Source organism: Ptychodera flava, chromosome 13 (assembly GCF_041260155.1).
Source record: "Ptychodera flava strain L36383 chromosome 13, AS_Pfla_20210202, whole genome shotgun sequence".
In the NCBI taxonomy this organism is placed as follows: Eukaryota; Metazoa; Hemichordata; class Enteropneusta; family Ptychoderidae; genus Ptychodera; species Ptychodera flava.
The window spans coordinates 869,818-892,196 of record NC_091940.1 but is presented as its reverse complement, the minus strand read 5'-3'; the positions used below and the strand labels follow the sequence as shown (position 1 = coordinate 892,196).

Here is a 22,379-nt window from a genome sequence, read left to right as displayed (position 1 = left end):
ATATATTTGAGGTCAAAGGTCACCGAGGTCACGGGAGATTTTGTCAAAATATTTGATATATCTGCGTGAACGGAGGGACATGACCCAATCTATAAGGCCCCTGGACTTCATCCATGGGGACTAAAAACTGTGTCACTGAATCCTTTTTGCAATATGAATATGATGAGAAACTAAATTTTTATTTTACTTGGCCTTATACATGGGATTCTATAGACAGCTGACTTATACATGGTATTCTATGGTGGTGTAAACTAAAAAGTCCTCTAACATGGCCAAATTTGATCGCATTGTGAAACAAATCGACGTGCATCTGTATGGGGTAGGGTACTATCCTTGTGCAAAGTTTGAAAGAAATTGATTGGGGCATGTCTGAGATATCTGCGTGAACAGACGGACGGATGCACACACGGACGCAGGCACGCACACACGGACATGACCAAACCTATAAGTCCCCCCGGACGGTGTCCGTGGGCACTAATTAGACAGACCACGAAGTCAATGAGCAACATACAGCTGAAAGACTATTTTTCACATTGTGATTTTAAGCCCATTTTTATGAGAAAAGGGACATGTATATGTATATGGAGAAAAAAGCAGAAGACATATTTGTAAATTGTTTGTTAAGTGACAATCATATATGCATCTCTTAAAATTTTGTGGTTATAAGGTATAACAGTAGTGTAAGAATAATGAGGTTAGAATAAGTTAGTAAAGCTAAGTTGACAGTAATTAAGATTACAAAATTATACACAAAGCTGAGGAAATCTGAATGAAATAAATGTTGAAAAGTAGCAAAGTCATGGTCATCTTTTGTCTAATACCTTGTGTAAGTTCATGAACTTTACATAAATCTTGCTATAGATTTGTTGCTAATGGGCAATAACTGTGTTTCAGATCATTTGAGAGCAATCCATCCATGACAGGTTTAAATTGTAATATACTTCTATTTAAAGGAGAGAAACTTCTCAAATAATTTTTTTCCCTGTAATTTCCTGTGAGAACACATGGACATGCTTAGGACTCTATGCTGGTGCTACCTTGATAACTAACCTACAACTTGTAACGGCATTGTCTAACCTGTTCACCCCAATTTCCTGTAGACAGGTCCACACTCACCATTGATAACAATGGGTTTGGGCCATACCATGGTAGTGAAAGACTGTAACATGTGAGGTCGTGGATACTTAAACCGGTGTGCGGGGTATAAAAGGCCCCTAACTTATTGAAAATTCATAATGGCGCTTGAGTGACAACTGGCAATAGCTAGGTAGACCGCTCCGTGAAAACCGGCCTAAACGATTCTCAAACATATATTATTTGCATACCATGAACATAGACTGTTTCATAAACACCTAGGCCATACAGGTATCTGCAAAGTTTCACAAAGTTTTTTAAAACTACGACGATTAGGGGAAAAATCGCTTTCTGAACAAAGGCAATGGCCCTCAGGAGACAGTCGTTCCATGATTCAAACAATTGTCAATCATTCGGTGACGCGCAGAGGCGTAAACTGGTCAAACATTTGCAGTGCATACGAGAACAATTACGATGTAAACAAACTATATGTAAACTTAGAGTTATATCAGCGGGCGAAGGATGAAAACTTTGTGTTGCCATCAACTCTATTGCTAGCTTTTATGGTGCAATGACATCACGAAAGTGAACCATTTTCAGACGTGACTTAGCAAGAGGACTAGTCAGTAAGCTTACCCGTAGTACGATGTTTTCTAGTGAAAAGCGCGTAAGCAGAGTCAGTAGTTTGCACTGAGAATGGCATCGAAAATAACCATCAAAACATGGCGATAGCCTCCATGATTTATTTAATTATTGTCAGTTGAAGAGATCCACGTTTTTAACAACTTCCCCCTTCCAAATCTACAGCCGAACGTGACGGTACTGAACAGTTGTTTTGGATATATATGCTGGCCCCGAAAACGGCCGTATGTACACATGTTTTTACACGTGGAAATGACATGTCGTGTTCGGAGGGCTGGTACTAGTAAGGTTTTGATATACCGATTATCCCAGTTACATTTGGACTTCTGTGATGAGAATTTAACAAAAATTGTAAGATATTTGAACAGTTGAAACATTCAATCTTTCAGTTCAAGATGAGCAAGTTAGCGCCATCACTCAATCTTGTAAACGCTTTAGGATACACGTGTCTGAGGACAGCTCATTGATTCCGCGCTACATCGTAATAATATTTCGGCAAAAGCTGGACTTTAATTCCTTCAATAACCATGGAGGTAGAAAGAAAGACGGAGAGGAACCCAGTCTGTCACTGATTCCAGTCGAAGGTTAACAAACGTTTCGAGCAAAACTTGCAATTGCTCAGAAAATAAACATAACTCGTGATAATTTTTCGATATCACTCCGCCGCCAAGCAACCGAGCAACTGACCGCGATCGCTATTACAGATATCGTGATACACGAGATTCAAGGAAGTCTCGACCCTTCCGTGAATTTCCTTTATTTTTTGCGATCGGTCATGACGTCGCCGTTTACCTATTTCCTACCCTTTTCCTTCCTAGTTTTTCTTTCTTTTTTCTTTCGAGTTTTGCCATGGCATAACTGAAACGAACCGGGAAACGAAGGCTGTACGTACCCAAGCCTGAGTGTGATTTCAGAGCAAACAGATTATGCAGATAATGCGAACAATCGCAACCGTTGCCAACAGACTCATTATGCAGAGCCATGCCCCAAAACGCCCACCCAAACCTGGCACTACGGTAATCCTGATCCCGGTCCATTTCGAGCCGGGCTTTAATCTCAGGAATGTCAAAGTCTGTATATTGACTCAAGGATGTTTACATAACAAATGCTTAGGGTCATCTCAAAAGTGAGAATCTAAACTATGAAATATGTTTTTTTTTATTGCTTTTGATACCCAAAAGAGCATAGAAATCTGTTATACTTTGAATCAGCCATCCTGCATATTTCTAACATTCATCAAAACCTCATTTCTGTTCCACAACTCATAAAACAGTCCACAATGCAGGATTGGTGTACATTCCAAAACTACATATATGAAAGACCCCTAAAATCAATTAGTTAAAAAGGGGGGTTAGAAATTTCCCAAAACTATATAATCTCCGCTCCGTTTGGCTCCATTTTTCCGAATCGGAACCTTGGAACCAGTCTATGTATCGGTACCAAATATCAACGCAGTCTGTTCAGCAGTTTTTGACTTTTTGTCGTTTACGGAAATGGACGACATCAAACAGCGCTTGAAACCACCTCTATATCACAACTTCCAGTTGTGATAAAAAACGCTGTTCAAGGAACGTAGTGTTATATACCGGTGGTAGTCTCCTCCACTCTGGAGTAGAGACTTCACTGACGTTCGGATTACAGCTTTGTCTCGCCATGGCCAATCAGTTTTGTACACAAAATAGGGAAACATAAAATACACTTTCAAATATAAGGGGGGTTTACACGTGTGAGTTTAGTCCGGAGTTGACACCAGAATAAATTTAAACCTGTGTTAGTTGGACGTGTGAACAGACAACACCGAACTAACAAAGAACTAAATTAATTCGGTGTCGGAGGGCTGGTCCAGGTTCGGTGCTCCGTACTAAACAATGGCCTACCGGTATTTACACGTGTGACCAGAACACCGAACTAAACGCCGAACTAAATCCTGTCTTCGGGCTTGCGGTCATTACCACAATGTACGGTGTTCAAGTAAGCTCTCGCGATCGCCGCAACAATTGGCCGCAGGAAGAGATCAGGCTACTAATGTCAATCTGGAGAGACAAAAATGTCATCCCTATGATGGACGGCATGTCGAGGGATCGGCAAGTGTATGAAGTCGTTGCTGCCAAGGCCAGGGAGAAGGGACTCGAGAGGACAGTGGAACAATGCCACAACAAAATCAAACGGTTGCGAGCTCAGTTCAAGTCCGTGTCCGACAACAACCCTCGTAGCGGCAGAGCTAGAAAAACGATGCCATTTTACGATGAGTTGTAGGTAGTAAAGGAAAAGCAACTGGTAGTAAAGGGAAAGCAACTCCATACATCGTTTATATTTAGGTTGTTTGCGTTTTGTGTATGATATTGTGTATAATATAAGTGTATATCATGTTTAACTGTTTTATGTAAAATGTTGCTTGGCCATGGCGAGACGTACCCGTAATCTACGTGTCCTGTGTTAATCCGCACTTGAGCCAAGAGACTACTGACACTGTGATCCTTTGGCGCTACGTTTCGAAAACATAGTTTTCTTCATCAGTCGCTTAAAATTCATTTTTGATTGGTGAGATGTGTTGAATGGTTGATTGTTTTTATTTTATAATATGTTGTTCCACGTACGTTTGGTAGGGAAGCTAGAATGTCTACTGTTTGGTCTTGTTGTGTTTGTGTAGGTTCGTGTGAACCTGAGTTTGAGCTATTGTAGTTTTTGTGAAGTCTGGCGCTTATAAGTGAGTCGCCTATATTTTTGTTCCTTCTAAATGCGATTATTGGTTGGTTTTGGAACAGATTTTTTAGTGTTTCGTCTTTTTCAAGTTCACTCCAGTTTTCTCTCAGGGCTTGCTTGGTTTTTGTCGTTTCGATGTACGGGCTATACGTTGTTATAAAGACTACTGTATTGTTGATGGCGTTATTTCTTTCGCTTGACCCGAACTAAATTTATATCTTGTGTATGACGTGTAAACGTGAGATCGCTTAGATCGCTGATAAGGAATATTTACAGAGCGACTAATCAGATTCTCTCAGGTTTAAAAAAATACACGTGTAAACCCACCTATAGAAAACACCCTAAACGCAAACAATTAAGATATGAATAATGTATTGAGTTGCTTTCCTTATTACAAAGATAAATATTTAAAGGCTAATTCCTCAATTGCAATGACAAAATAGATTTATTACATTTATGGTTGACAAGTATTACATTTATGGGTGATTTTTTTATTACATTTATGGTTACAATTTATTACAATTGTGGTTGGTGTTTTTATTACATTTATGGTTGATTTTTGTTACATTTATGGGTGATATTACATTTATGAGTGCATTTTATTACAATTATGGTTGATGTTACATTTATGGAGATTATTACATTTATGGAGGTTACAAGTGACAAGCACAAAGAGGCAGGTAATGGGAAACCACCATTACGAAATCTGATTGGTTGAACCATGGAGCGCTTTCATAGGCTGTTCAATTTTACCTTGAAGGTAAAATCACAGTTTCATGATACAAACGTGGCTAGAATTTAACCAAAGATTTAATAACAATACCGACAAGTTTTGAAATATTGGCAGCTAACAGACTAGCCTAAAAAGAGCGTGACAAAAATGGATACATTATGCGCGGGCATGCGCAATTAACAACTTCCAGGAGACCAAAAACTAACACATTTCAAAATGGCGGTTTGCCGGTATCTGCGTCTTACTACGTGCTGCTTGTCTGGTCACATCAGACGCAGTGATCAGCGAACATGATGTGGTGGCTTGCGATACATGTGTTTACGAATTCTATGTGCGGGAGCCCAAGTCATTATAGTAAGGGATGAATAGATATTACAGGCAGGGAAGTGTGTCAAATAGTGACCCTTCAAGAGTGTTTTCGAGAATAAAAGTGACCCTCCCTAATTTTCATGCGCAACTAAAACTGGTTTCTCATTACAAGCATGTTAAAGTTTCATCCTGATCCTGATCCTGATCCTCAGCCTCTGGGGTCATGCTAAAGGGAGTATAAGGATGATGCTACAGTCTCAGCTTCACTGGCATCAGATCCGATTATTCCTGACTGTGTCTGATGCAATATCCCGAACTCATCCAACTACTTTGATTTTCGTTTATTTGCAGACGATTCCAATTTATTTCATACATTTCCTGACAAGATAAGTAACATAGACCTTTCAGTTCTAAACCATTATTTCATGAAAGTTATACACTGATGCAACTCAAATAAATTGACTATTAATACTGAGAAGACAAATTATATAATTTTTCTTGGCAAACGTAAAGTTATCTCCAATCATGGTGTACTAGGGGTCAAAGGTAAAATTATAAAGCAGGAGGAAAATGCCTCCTTTGTTGGTGTGATTTTCGACGAGCAGTTGTCTTAGAAAGATCATATTGATTATGTAACACTTTGTATTCGAAAAAAGTCTGGAATGTTATTTAAGTTGAGAGACATTGTACCAAAACATATTTTACTTTTACTTTATAAAGCTTTTCTTCAACCAAACATAATGTATGGATTAGAAGTGTGGGGGAGTTCATACTCGACATATTTGCAATCTATTTTGAAAATTCAGAAAATGTGTTTACGTTATATATAACCTACTCTGGATTCAGAGATCCGTCTGCACCACTATTCAAAGAACTAGGTCTTCTTGATATCTTTAAACTTTATAAACTTGGTATAGGAAATTTCATCTTTGATCTGTACAATTATCTTTCCCATCATATTAGTGACTATTTCAATATGGTCAACCATGGCCGACATACAAGGTTTAAACTTCAGCAAAACTTAGCTATTCCGAAGATATACACAGATGCCGGTAAATTTGCGATTAAATATTCAGGCGCTAAACTGTGGAATAGTTCACATGAAATCACTCACATCACAACATCTGTTTAAAAATACAGCAATTATACGGTGTCGCTCAAATTTGATCAGAATTGGTACATACCAAAGATCAACAAGTGTTATTTCTATCTGTTCAGTGCAGGAAAATTATACGTTGATGTTATGACAATTTCTGCACAGTACAACCAGAAAAACAACAAGAAATATTTAAACCAGAAAATTAAGAATGACAAAAGCAAATAAGGTCTGAAACTTTAGATACTGAAGGTCATCTTTAGCAACATGCATAGCAGAGAATCTTTCTACCATGGATGTACAAAAATAGACATCCATATGGTTTCAGCAGATCTGTTAATATGTCACAGTTCATAAACAATGACAGGAAATGAACAATTAGCTGTTTCAGTTACTGCTACCACTCCCAAACATAATAGGTACCCTGCATACAAATAGGTTAAAGGTCAAAATCCTCTTATTCAGATGTGTGGGCTGATTCAGTTCACTGCCACCACTCCTGCACACTTGCAGTATTTCCCTTTTTCTTACCTCATTTGCACATTTTTGACACTGATGTGTTCATTTGAACAAATTCACATCTCAACCCCTACATCTACCTGTACACCAAATACTGAGACAGTAGCTTTGGCGGTATGGGAGCCTTTGTGTGTGACGGACATACATCCGCACATACCCACAAATATACAGACATACAGACGCTACTCATACTCATCATATAAGCTCTTTTTGGTATTTATATATAAAACCAAATATAAGCTAAAAAGCGTTAAAACAACACCTCATCGATGAATCGTAAAGTAGTCACTGTCATGTAAATTCTTACATTTTAAGCTTGTTGTATATACTGGATTTTTTTTCCTAGCCCTTTTAACAGTGATGCACATGTAGTTTGAGGTGGGGCAAAACCAGATTAGCGAAAAGCTATTTTTTGGCTCCTAAATTGCCATCTCTTTCCTTTTTCAGTAATATGTAAAACGTTTATAGTAGTTGTTATTATTATTTCTTTATGGCAATAAATGAAATGAAATGAAATGAAATGAAATGAAATGAAATGAAATGAATAACAAGTGTAAAAAAAATACCGCAATTATACGGTGTCGCTCAAATTTGATCAGAATTGGTACATACCAAAGATTAACAATAAGTGTTATTTCTATCTGTTCAATGCAGGAAAATTATACGTTGATGTTATGACAATTTCTGCACAGTACAACCAGAAAAACAACAAGAAATATTTAAACCAGAAAATTAAGAATGACAAAAGTAAATAAGGTCTGAAACTTTAGGTACTGAAGGTCATCTTTAGCAACATGCATAGCAGAGAATCTTTGTACCATGGATGTACAAAAATAGACATCCACAGTTTCAGCAGATCTCTTAATATGTCACAGTTCATAAACAATGACAGGAAATGACCAATTAGCTGTTTCAGTTACTGCTACCACTCCCAAACATAATAGAGTGTCACTCCTCAGAGAGGATAGAGTCCTCTTCATTAATTAGGTCTGTGATAAAAATACTTTGATACAGATGGCGCTCAATGGCCAAGAATGAGTTCCATGGTGATGAAAACATAAAACCAATGTAGGCCACCATCCTAAAGTTCATAAAATGAGTAAACTAGGAATTAATCAACAGGATGTTGCAAAACATTTTTGCATACAATTCTAACACTTAACAGATTATCACTGGTACCATATTTCATAAAGTTTGATGCAGTATTTACAACACTATGAGATCAACATCTGTATCAAGTTTCATCACATTTGACGTTGTATTAATTTGTGGCTATATCACCTAATTAGGAAAGTTCATTACTTAATGCAATTACAATTAATTAAAATGACACTGATAAATGTCTTTTTCAATGTTAAAGCAATGTGAGCTTTACATCGGTTAACATCTGTATAAAGTTTCATGAATTTGATGCAGTACATATTTCTTGACATATCAGCCTACTTACGAAACTTCAATAATTGACATGTTACTGCTACATGACGTGAAACAAATTGACAAGCATATGTATGAAATAGGTCAATGTCAACTTTGAATGATACTGGTGGAAATATGTCTGAGTTATGGCTCTGTATATGAAAACATCGTAATAAAATGGCTGCCTAGCGACCATATTGGATCGTATCACATAAAAAATCGACGAACATATGTATGACATAGGTCAATGTCCTTGTACCAACTTTGAATAAAATCGGTTGAGATATGCCTGAGTTATGCCTCTGTATATGAAAAAATCGTAACAAAATGGCCACACAGCAGCCATATTGGATCGTATCACAAAACAAATTGACGTGCATATCTATGACATTGGTCAATGTCCTTGTACCAACTTTGAATAAAATCGGTTGAAACATGTCTGAGTTGTGGCTCTGTACATGAAAAATCGTAATAAAATGGCCGCCTGGCGGCCATATTGGATCGTATCACAAAACAAATTGCCGTGCATATCTATGACATTGGTCAATGTCCTTGTACCAACTTTGAATAAAATTGGTTGAAACATGTCTGAGTTATGGCTCTGTACATGAAAAAATCGTAATAAAATGGCCGCCTGGCAGCCATATTGGATCGTATCACAAAAAAATTGACATGCATATCTATGACATTGGTCAATGTCCTTGTACCAACTTTGAATAAATTGGTTGAAATATGTCTGAGTTATGGCTCTGTACATGAAAAAATCGTAATAAAATGGCCGCCTGGCGGCCATATTGGATCGTATCCCAAAACAAATCGACGTGCATCTGTATGACATATGAAGTAATCCTTGTACCAAGTTTGAATGAAATCGCTTCTTGCATCTCTGAGATATCTGTGTGAACGGACGGACGGACGCACACCACGCACGCACGCACGCACGGACATGACCAAACCTATAAGTCCCCCCGGACGGTGTCCGTGGGGACTAATTATTTTGGCTTTGATGATTTCCTAATTAATTCAATTATTTAAAATCATATTATTTTTTTTTGGGTGAATTGATAGGGTTTATACAGTACAAGAATTACATACAATGTAAGTCAAATTTTGATCAAAAATGACAAAAAAAAATTCCTTAAAAATACAGATTTGCATATTTAATCACAATTTGAACAAATCTAAGTTGGGTTGTCCTTAGGGACCTGTATGCCAAATAACAAAGCTGTCTGACCAGCGATTATGAAGAAGAAGATTTTTTACCAAAAATGCCTTTTTTGGCATTAATTTGCCTATTTTCAACAATATTGAAAAAATAAAAAAAATAGTTTCTAAAAATCATATATTTCATCTACACAACAAATATCAAATCAGTAAGTTCTGCGGTTCTCAAGATATTTGAGTGGACGGACGCCTCACAAACGGACATACATACATACATACATACATACATACATACATACATACATGTACATACATACATACTGACGCCGGACGGATACCCATCCCAATAGTTTCTATAGACTATAGTCTATAGTAGCTAATATAACCAAATATGAGCTAACAAGTGTAAAAATGTGCTCCAAGTTTCATATCACTTTAAATGTTAATCAAAATACCGTGGCATTTGTATTTCATAATATTTAGTAACCTACCATCTTAATATCCATTTCTCACGATGTAGTTACAAAACTACATTCTTAGCAAGTTGTGCTCTATGTTTAATACGTTGACATTTAAGAGCTCAAGTCACAGTTATACAAGTTCATTGTTTTATGTGTTCTCTAAATAATTAGGTCTTTCATACTGCCTCTCATGGTGGCCATTTTTACACATTTCGGACCACAGATGCCCTTTTTGCATCTGTGGTCCGAAATTTTCAATTTTTTGAAAATGTTAACTCAAGAGTTGGCAGGACATCAATGAACACACCTACTTATCATGAACTGAAAATTATGAACACTACCAAAAAACTAGTCTTTATCAATAATCAAGGCTCATTAAAAATTCTCTGCGCCCGATGCCCATGACAAGTGAATTTTGAGTCCGGGCAAGTGAAAACAAAATTCTCCCAGCCCAACGGACAAGTGAATTTAAATGAGGCTACTGATGCGCTGCCACTCTCTAGCTCTTTGAGTGTACCCGCTTTTGATATGGCCAGCCAATAAAATAATTCTGTTCTGCTTGGTAACAAAATAGCAAAATACTGATGTCTTTGCCTGCTATATATGTTTTGTCTTCTCATGAAGTCATGGACACTAACAATGTAGTGATGAATCACTATAGATTTTGTTTGTCCAATTGAAATGCCCTCAATACGTGTACAATGTTTTACATCTAGTTGCTATTTTGGGTCGAACACTAATCAATTTGTCGATTTTGCGACCCCCTAATCCCTAAATTGCATTTTTTTTAAATAGTTTCGTACCCACATTTTGTAGTTTGTCAGAGTTTGGAGACAGGAGACATATAATCTGACAAAAGTAAAGGTCTCTTGCGATACTTTCTTCAAGACAGCATTGCTCAAACACTTCGACCATGAGCATATGCCACGGAGAAACAACGTGACCTGCCCAGATGGTTTTTCTTACGATCAGTAAGTGCAGAGGTCAGCACCTGTGCAGAGGTCAAAGCGTGAGAATGCGTAAGAAATTGGGCTGCATGACAGCATCATGCAGGACGTTACACAAGATATTATTTTTGATACACAGAATAAGATAACAAAAATAAATCAATAAATCAGTAAGTTAGGGGCGACGTCAAAAGATCGATGTTTGAAAAAAAACTTAATTGATTAAGTTTGGGGGTGGGGGGTTTTTGGCCAAATTAATTTCTGTGCAGTCAAAAATGATTTAATGTCTTTATGGCAAATTTTACGATTTCAAGGCTGATTTTTGTACGCTAAAACCGATCCAGTCACCTGTATTTTTGTTACTTTATAATGGTTTTCAATTTTTATTTAATTCAATGGTAAATTGGTACGTCGTTTGAAAGAATTAGTACAGGGTATGAGTCCGCAATGTTTTTCAATTTTAGGTCAGTTAAGTTAGAAGGGGGGGGTGGGGGGGTCTGAGGCCAAACTTAAGCAATTATGTTAGATTTATTATATTGAACTTTTGATGTTGTCCCTTACAGCGACCGTATCTTTACAATGACATGAATAAAACCATACACATTTAATCCTAACATCATTTGAAATTCAGGGCAAGTGAATTTTTCTTCTGGACAAGTGAAATTGAAAATTCAGTTGCCCTATGGCAAGTGAGTTTTAAAAAAATTTTCGAGCCCTGGTCAATTATCCTCAATAGACACTAGCCATCTTGGACCTCACATAGGATAAAATAAAGTCAAAGGTTATAAGCTGCAGAGCTAGGGCAGTTATAAGGTCATAGAAAATTCTGAAAACTCTTCTCATAATTCACAGAGCCTGTGACGTTGAAACTTGCTGTGGGTCCATAGCAGTGGTAGTTACAGACGAGATTCCTCCCTTTTACGGGCTGGTTTTGACTTTTACAAAAAATATGGACCCCTACCTATGGACTCACAGCTCATAAGAACCAGGCCCTATGGTCTACAAAAATTTGTAAAGAAATTTGATTCAAGATCAATTTTCATGCGAATGAGGTCAAGTTTAAAGTTACAAGTCATCGTTGATGACACAGTCCCCGCTTGTCCATTTTGTTATAATCTTTGGTGTCTAGGTAGCTGTGGTCTAGGTAGCTGTGGAATGACATTGATGCAACGGGTGCATCAGGCCTGTGACTTGCATAATAAAGTAATCTGAGGAACGTTCAATAAACGACTCATCTCTGCCGGTAATGACCACTCAAGGAACTTTTGATTACATCACACATAACGATGCCTTTACTGCCTCCAGTGTCATGATGGCACATACTAGACACATGGTTTGGTGGAATTTTTGAAATGGTATGGGATCGGGTATATTGTTGTAATCAGCCATTTCGGATCATATAATGAAACAAATTAATGTGCACAAAAATGCAGCCATAGTATTTTATCTTCGTATCACGTTTGAACAAAATCAGTCCATCGAGGGACAGTGACCTACTGGTATGTTTATGTTTCAAACACAAAAAAATCACACCAAAATTTAAATCAAATGGCTGTCTATTGACCATATGGATCATAGCACAAAATTAGTAGACATGCATTTGTATGCCATAGTACTTTATCTTTGTACCAAGTCTCAACAACATTGGTTAAAGAATACTTGCATATTATGATTAAGCCTCAAAGACATGAAAAAATCCAAAAATGACCATCTGACAGCGATATTGGAAAAAAATGACAATCTGGCAGCCATATTGGAACATGTCACGAAGTAAATTGACATGTATATGTATGCCATAGTGCTTGATCTTTGTGCCAAGTTTGGACAAAATGGGTGTAATGACCTTTGAATTACGATTCAAAGACACGTACAATTCCAACAAAATGGCAGTTCTGCAGCCATATTGGATCCTATCACAAGCTTAATTGATACATGCATATGTATGCCATAGTGCTTTGCCTTTGTACCAAGTTTGAACCAAATCGGTTCAAGGATGTTTGAGTTATGGTTCAAAGACATGAAAAATCGCAAAAAATGGCCGCCTGTCGGCCATATTGGATCATATCACAAAATAAATTGGTGTTCATATGAAGGGCATAATGTTTTGCTTTTGTGCCAAATTTGAACAGAATCGGTTCAAGGATGTCTGAGTTATGGTTCAAAGACATGAAAAATCGCAACAAAATGGCCGCCTCACGCCCATATTGGATCGTATCGTAATATAATTCGACATGCATATGTAGGACATAATATTATGCCTTTGTGTCAAGTTTGAACAGAATCGGTTCAAGAGTCTTTGAGTTATGGTTCAAAGACACGAAAAATCGCAAACAAAATGGCCGCCTCGTGGCCATATTGGATTGTATCACAAAATAATTTGACATGCATATGTAGGCCATAGTGTTATACCTTTGTGGCAAGTTTGAACAGAATCTGTTCAAGGATGTCTGAGTTATGGTCCAAACACATGAAAAATCGCAACAAAATGGCCGCCACGCGCCCATATTGAAACATATCGCGAAATAATTTGACATGGATATGAAAGCCATAGTGTTATGCCTTTGTGCCAAGTTTTAGCAGAATGTGCTCAAGGATGTCTGAGTTATGGTCCAAAGACATGAAAAATCGCAACAAAATGGCCGCCACGCGCCCATATTGAAACATATCGCGAAATAATTTGACATGGATATGAAAGCCATAATGTTATGCCTTTGTGCCAAGTTTGAACAGAATGTGCTCAAGGATGTCTGAGTTATGGTCCAAAGACATGACAAATCGCAATAAAATGGCCGCCTCGCGCCCATATTGGATCGTATCACAAAATAATCGACGTGCGTCTGTAGGTCATAGTGCTATGCCTTTGTGCCAAGTTTGAACAAAATTAGTTTAGCAGTGTCTGAGAAACTGTTGATGACGGACGGACGGACGACGGACGGACGGACGGACGGACGGACGGACGGACCACGGACGGGACCCAATCTATAAGTCCCCGCCGGACTTCGTCCGCGGGGACTAAAAATCTGAGATGGGGTCTTAATGTTATTGATGTGGGTTGTGATGGTATTAACACCTGTACGGACATCCCTTGTGCGAATACAGATCATCTGACCCAGGTTTCAGGTACCAATTTGCCGATTAAATTGTAGACATTCTCGCTCGGATGCGCTATTTTGCGAGTTGCGGGCTGTGGGCATGAAAAAAATGTCGGTTTTTTGGTATCTTTAATTAGAATAACTGCTAAAATAGTATCTGTGTATTTATTTATGGAATAAAAGCCATGAACTTCTTGAATAATGCCGTTATTTGAGTTAACATCTGGTAAAGCGCCACCAACGTCAGAATAGCACTGCCAATCGAAGCTTTCAAAATGACTTAACACGGGTGAGTAAAATATGAACACAAGACAGATTTCACAGCAACTCGCTAGTTTGACTTTTTTATGTTATGATTAGGATGAATAGTTTAAAAGTAAATTTTGGCCGTGGATTGTTGACAGCACAGATGAACTGGGAGATGAACTTCAGTTTGTTGAAACTCAACACGCCCAATTCTTTGTTACTTTTTCATAGAATGCCATGCTCTTCTAACACTTCAGATTAGTTCAACCACAATTTTCAAACTCGTTTTCAATGCCGTTTAAAGTTATTTTATTGTGGTGAACACGATTATAGTCCTAGGAAACTTTTCATAGTCACGCTGAATCAAATGCATGGTGCGACTATCATACAGCAGGTGCAAGTCATAAATAGAATTCGCTCATGATATTAGGAGATACACAATTTATTGAGAGCTGCAGAACACAAACTCATCCAAAAATATTGAAATATCGGACTTGGCAGGAAAAGGGATACTGTATTATGATTATTGATAAAAGACACCTTCTCAAGGCTTTATTTCTTGTATAATTAATGTCATATTACTTATATTAGACATCCAGCCATAATTCTGAAACCCGCAGCCTGCAACCCGCACTTTAACAGATACTGTTATCACTACTGTCCCGACTGGGACCGCAAATCTCAAATTTTTGGCCCAGGCGTTTGTTTGGGGTCCGGACACTTTGCACCAAAACCAGTTCGCCCCACACGACTTCGTCCCAAAACCATTTCATACCAAAACCACCTCGTCCAAAGTACTACCTCGTCCAACGCCACTTCGCCCCAATTAGTACCACCTCGTACTAAAACCACTTCGCCAAAAGTAAAGTACCATCAACTCGTCCTAAAATAACAATGCCATATATGACCTATCCTAACATTGTTTTTACCTGCAACTTGGAAGCATTAATGTGTCAGGACATTTCTGCCACCACGAACCATTTATTGTTGCATGAAACCATAAACAGTAGAATTAGAAAAAAGAAACACTCAAACTACTCAATGCTACAACTCAGATGCCGTGCATGGAATTGCACGATGTCTTTTTCTCGAAATGTGTACAATTTCAAGATTTAAGTCCTGGGATGATACAAAAAGGTGATGAAGACTTCGATGGCAGTAGTTAGTTATTTTCAGCTTAACAGGTTGGCGATAAGATTAGGGCAAAGTGGCATTGTTTTGGGGGCGAAATGGCTTGGGGCGACGTGATTTTTGGGGCGACGTGATTTTTGGGGCGAAGTGGTTTTGGTGCGAAATGGTAGGGGCAAGATGCTATGGTGCGAAGTGGTTTTGGCGCGAAATGTCTGGGAACCGTTTGTTTGGCGGAGTTGGAGAGGCGGCGTAGCCAAAGCCGGACACTCTCGCCATACCGCACCACGCCAAGTGGCTGAAGAGCAGGTTTTGTACCCCAAACATATGTATACGATATTTCAGATTGTATTGCTCAGTTTGTCATTCCGATTTCAAGCAGTTGTTGGTTTTTATAATTATGCCACGAAATTCATTTAGACAGTGCACGGTCCCTCCACTTGTGGAGAGACCGTGGGCAGTGCTGGATACAACGCTGCGCCGCCCACTCAACGCAGCCCGCAACGCCACAGGTGAGTATGAGAAAAGTACAGTACCGTACGTTTGCGTGATGATTAGCTGCAAAATTGTAGCGCTACGGTGAGGCGGTCGGTGATTTTTGGTTTTTGCGACTTCGCTCACCAGTAGGGCTATAATGTCGATGGCCCTTGGGAGTATTAAATAAGCGCACCCCACTCGACTAGGCATGTTGATGTGAAATGCTACATATTTACTGCATTTGGTCGTACCGATTGATCATTAATGAAGACTGAACACTTTACTTCACTAACCTTGTCGTTTATGGAGTTTGGAATTTGTTCAAACACGTCGATCGCGATCCATAAACATTGACCGTGGGGCATCCGTGTATCTGGGAGCCGCCATTTATACCGGAAGTTGGTAATGGCTGCTCCCAGAAATGTTTTCTTAAAGCGATCGACGTGTTTGAACAAATTCCAAACCCCATAAACGACAAGGTTAGTGTAGAACAGTGTTTAGTCTTGAGTAGTGATAAATCGGTACGACCAAATGCAGTAAATATGTAGCATTTCACATCAACACGCCTAGTCGATTGGGTTGCCTATTAATACTCCCCAGGGCCATCGGCATTGTAGCGCTACTGGTGAGCGAAGTAGCAAAAACCAAAAATCACCGACCGCCTCACCGTAGCGCTACAATTTTGCAGCGACGTGATGATCAGCTTTTGGAGCCAAGGATGATGTACCGCGGTCATCTGAGAATTAGTGCCAGCATTTGCTGATCAAAGCAGCCAAACTATCGTTTCGAGGCAAACAGATTTCTCACAGAAGCAACATCACATCTCACAAGCAAAATTGCATTATATATTCAGTAAAATGTTGTCATATGACATGAAACATTACGGGACGTTCCCTTCTAAAAAACAGTGCACATTCAATGCACATTCACCCCTTGAAATAGGGGTTTGAAGGGGTATGGAGCTCCTAATTAAAGTTATTTGCCATCTCGTAAGCTGTTTGCAATATGTGATCAGACAGGGAAGAGCTCTCTGCCTTAATGTAGTGACTCGGGTTCCTTTGTAAATTTTAGCGATTTTGTGATTATTTCATATTCTGAACCCCTGAAATATGATCTTTTTATTAGAGAAAACTGTGAGGTAACGTTGTACTGGAAAATGTCTTAAATTTAGTGAAAACACGGCCTTCTAACCACTGCGCGAGTTATTATTTTCTTTTTGTTTTAACGGTCCGGATTACTGTCAGCGTTATCGTTATACCTTGAGGAGATTATGTAAATTTTTACGCACCATCTTGCGCATGCGCGCACGTCTTCATAAGAGACGCTATCCAACATGGCTGATGACTGCCGGCAGTATAAGCAGTGTAGAAAACGCAAACGGGGGCCGAAGAAGCAAATGGAAAGCTGATGGACGCGATGTTGTGTGTTGGCCGCTACAGCTAACACACAGCATCGTACACAGGGCTAGCGAGAGAGTTGCCGACATCGACGGTTATTTACGAAAAGTGAATAAAAGACTGGCATTTTTGGAAGCGATCGAGTAGCTGAGGTAGGCAGGGATTAGCTGTGATATCGCAGCGGTACTTGTGGCGTGTGTCGAACGCGCTCGGGTCATTGGTTTGGGGTCATCGCCACAGTCCCGCTGCGAGCCAAACCATAGGCTTCGTTGGCAGTTTACGACGAGACCGACCGGTGTCGTAGATTTAGCTTGCAAAATAATGAACTACATTAGCCTTTGAATAAATAAACTTGTATCATCTTTATCATTGACTATCTGAGACTCATTCTGTACGCCTGCTAACTTCCTTGAAGATAAGAACACGTATTTTCGACCATTTTCCCGTGAGCCGTCGACGGTTTCTACGATGTTTGCTCGATCGCGCGTACAACACACTGAATACGTTGGAGGTCAAAAGTTCAAACTCAAGCAGGAACCATCGACGACTCACCAAAAAACGGTCGAAAATACATGTTGTCACAGTCGGGTTCGTTAGCAGGAGTAGAGGATGAGTCGTAGATAGTCAGTGATACAGTAGGTATAATTTTATTTATTGCAAGCTTTATCTATTTTATTATTTTGCGAGCTAAATCTACGACACCAGTCGGTCTCGTCGTAAACTGCCAACGAAGCCTATGCGTTGGCTCGCAGCGGGACTGTGGCGATGACCCCAATGACCCGAGCGCGTCCGATACGCCACAAGTACCGCTGCGATATCACAGCTAGGCAGGGATAAGCTTACGACTTGGGCCCAAGAACGCTGAATTTCGACAGTAATTTGGCTTTTTACGTCAAGTCCCAAAATGTACGGGTCTTTGCAGGGTTGTGGTGAGCGAGGCGATTAGCTGTAGCGGAACACATAGCATCGTACGCCGGGCTATAGATTACACTGCCGTCCAAAGAGAATCTATTTAATCTTCACTGGAAAATATGGTTCTATAACAGCAGCCCATATCTTGGACTGTCTTGGACTTAGTTTGTCCATGGATGTAGGAAGCATGGTTTGTCCATTTGTCAATCCGACACTGTTATGTCGTCTAGAGCACAGCAGCGTACGCGAAACGTCGCTTCACGATCGTTGCCTGTCAATTTCTATCTGTGGTCAAGAGAGTGTCGCTGGGTGTCGCGATATGTCGCCGTTTCAATTTTACAATGAGTGAATCTGTCGAGTATCGCCTCAGTCGTTTATTTTAAGTCATGAAGAATCGCTTTTACGTGTAACTGAAGTTGATTTTGGTTTCATACCCGAGGCCATAATAGTACATGTCACAGTGGAAAGCGAAATAGCGCACGAAACCCGGTCATTTTTTATGGTGAGCAAAAGGACTGCAGCAGATCACATGTGAAAACCACAAAAACAAGTGCGACTTTCCCGCATTCCTTGAACTTCTCAACTACAGAATTTTTAGAGCATCGAGAGTTGGTCGTCTCATCTCCGAAAGCAAGCAAGCAAGCAAGTGACGTCTTGTACTATAGGCACAAAATCGGCACTAAAATGAACTGGGCACCATTTCACACTTGGTACGTGCATAAATTACGGGCTGTGAGACCGGAAGTCGAGCGCTTGCGAGAGAGCGAGCGCGCGTCGTCGGCAGAACGCAGACCTGTAAACCATTCCGGCTGTATGATTTTTTTAAACTTTTCTCGTCTTGTAACCAGACTCTAACCGTTACCAAACAGTGTACAGTTAATATAATTATAAGCTAGATACGTATTTGACAAACAGATTATGCCCTGAATTATCTCTCTAGTGTTTATCGTGTAAATAGTACCCACCGCTTACGCTGACCAGCCTCACGTTTCTACGCACAATTTTCATCATTTTTAGGCGAACTAATGTTTAGGACTTGTCAGAAATTCTCTAACCTGATGCCCAATATTTAACCTAGACCCAGATCGAATAATTTTTTTTGAAACGCACAAAAATCCGACTTTTTTCGGCGATTTTGTGTGAAAAATGGGACGTTTACACAATCGTCGATTTTCTCAGTTCCGATTTTTGCTATGTATGCGCACCTTCAATGAGTGTAAGTCGGCGACGCGTGGGCGGATTCTTCGCATGCTAACACTTAATGAATAGACCTGAAAGACCGTGTCTTAGATTTTTGATAAACCCCCCTGAAGTGACGATAACTTGACAACGTGAACAAAAGCCGATAATTTATGTGAAATCCGACAGTTCACACTTCGAAGGCTCACTGTGCAGAAACAAAAGCGAATTTCAAAAATCCAAAACACGGTTTTTCCCCCTGTATATCCAGCTGTCTAGTGCCGTTAACAGATCACTTAGGGGTGCTGCCAATTCTTACTTATACTCTTTTAAGTGAAAAAATTCAAAATCACATGTTTTTTGACTTAAACAAACATACCAATGCATGTTTTGACAACTAAACAAAATTTTTACCTTCTTCAAATATAGACCTATTAGAAAATGTACCACATGTTGGGTGTGAGACCCTGTTTTCTATGTGAAACTTTTGATTGAAAATATGTGTCAACCAAACTGAGTCACTACCTTAATACACTTCACTCACACAGATAATCGTTCGCCTTGAATTTCTTTGAACATTGTACCCTAATTTTCGCAGAATAGGACCTATAAGTATACTACAAGCCATATGTTAGTTCAAATTAATAAAAGTAGGAACAAATTCCGATGTCCTGAAATGATAATACTGTTGTCAAGGTTTACACGAGACTGAGTTTGTGCCGCTTCACTGTACAATACCTTGGCATAAAGTAGTACCGGCCCAGCTATTGGTATCTGAAGTTGTTGACCAAGCGTTATGTAATGTCTGATTATATCTGATATAACCACTTTAGATTGCATATTATCAGTGCAGAAAGAGCCCAAAAAAGTGCACTGTTTTTTAGATGCAAGCATCCCGTCATGAGTGTGACGAGGTCGAAGTCCTCGGGTACGGCAGGCTCGAGGTGACAAAACAGTGTGAATTACTGGGGTCGAAACGGACAGGGGTCAAGGTACAGGTAGCTGCAAAATTGTAGCGCTACGGTGAGGCGGTCGGTGATTTTTGGTTTTTGCGACTTCGCTCACCAGTAGCGCTACAATGCCGATGGCCCTGTAGAGGTCAAAATAAGCGCATCCCACTGGACGAGGCGTGTTGATGTGAAATGCTACCAACTTCCGGTAATGGCGGCTCCGCTCCCAGAAACACGGATGCCCCCGCTCAATGTTTATAGAACGCGATCAACGTCTTTGAACAAATTCCAAACCCCATAAACGACAAGGTTAAGTGTATAGTGTAGTGTTTCGTCTTCAGTAGTGATAAATCGGTACGACCAAATGCAGTAAATATGTAGCATTTCACATCAACACGCCTAGTCCAGTGGGATGCGCTGATTTTATACTCCCCAGGGCCATCGGCATTGTAGCGCTTTGCTGGTGAGCGAAGTCGCAATATTTAAACCAAAAATCACCGACCGCCTCACCGTAGCGCTACAATTTTGCAGCTAGGGTCGAGGTGACATGTTCCTCCCCAATTACTTACCTTTGTTCGTCTATAGTGTCAGATGCATGGAGTGTTACTGCTAAAACGGAAATTATTGCGATAAATTTTGTTTGGGGGCCACCCGTGCACCCAGCAGCCATGCCCAAACTACATAGACATGATAGCCAACAGCTGGAGTCTGGATAGACACGGTCAAAGGTCAACCAAAGGGCCAGAAAGATAGTGCTGTAATACGTAATTAATCCCTTCGTTTGGTATCAAAATAAAAAATAACGATTCAAAAAAAAACAGTTGTATGCTCACTTTTCATTGCTTGATAAATTCGCCCTCGCCAGGGGCGAACTCTAGTGCAGACTGGGGGTCAGTGCCGATATACCCCCTCTATAGTCAATACATAGAGATAAACACACGAGCGATCGAACGATCAAGACCGCGACGATCATGTAAATGCCACTCCAGTAAGGTGCGGAAATGTGTTTTATCGTTTTTAGAAAGTTTAGCTAGAAGTTTAGAAAGCTAAATTAGAATTGTCTAAATCTAAATCTAAACTCCAGCTAAATTAGAAAGTTTAGAACGCTATTTAGATTGAGCTAAATATCGTAATTATCGGATATATCGCTGGGAAAAATTGAACTCTTCAGGGCCGAGCTAAACTCCAGCTAAATAAGAAAGTTTAGAACGCTATTTAGATCGGGCTAAATATCGTAATTATCAGATATATCGATCGCTGGAAAAAAAATTGTACTCTTCAGGGCCGAGCTAAACTCCAGCTAAATAAGAAAGTTTAGAACGCTATTTAGATCGGGCTAAATATCGTAATTATCAGATATATCGATCGCTGGAAAAAAAATTGTACTCTTCAGGGCCGAGCTAAACTCCAGCTAAATTAGAAAGTTTAGAACGCTTTTAAGATCGGGCTAAATATCGTAATTATCGGATATATCGCTTTAAAAAATTGGACTCTTCAGAGCCAAGCTAAACTCCAGCTAAATTAGAAAGTTTAGAACGCTCTCTTAGATAGGCTCTAAGGAGTCCGAATTTTTTTTCAAGCGATATATCTGATAATTACAATATTTAGCCCGATCTAAATAGCGTTCTAAACTTTCTAATTTAGCTGGAGTTTAGCTCGGCTCTGAGAAGTCAAAAATTCTTTCCAGTGATATATCCGATAATTACGATATTTAGCCCGATCTAAATAGCGTTCTAAACTTTCTAATTAGCTGGACTTTAGCTCGGCTCTGAGGAGTACAAAATTATAAGATCACTTGGCACGGCCACACAAATATGCTCGACCACACTAAACCTGGAGTTCCCTGGAATCAAGTTTGTTCTAGTCTGTAAGCGCCTTTTGTTTTTCATTGAAATTGTAATCTACTAATTAGATTTCCTTGCAAAATTAAACAA

General features: G+C 39.4%; 1 protein-coding gene across 3 annotated transcripts in view; it reads right to left on the bottom strand.

The window, feature by feature from the left end:
* LOC139148631 (N-acetylglucosamine-1-phosphodiester alpha-N-acetylglucosaminidase-like) overlaps positions 1-21,174 on the bottom strand; it is a 149,318-nt gene extending 128,144 nt beyond the window's left edge. For all 3 annotated transcript variants that reach the window (XM_070720116.1, XM_070720117.1, XM_070720118.1), the window contains exon 1: positions 21,015-21,174. In XM_070720116.1, the coding sequence (XP_070576217.1) occupies positions 21,015-21,115 (101 nt within the window). In that variant the 5' untranslated portion in view covers positions 21,116-21,174. The remainder of the gene's footprint in view (positions 1-21,014) is intronic.
* Positions 21,175-22,379: the final 1,205 nt, after the last annotated feature.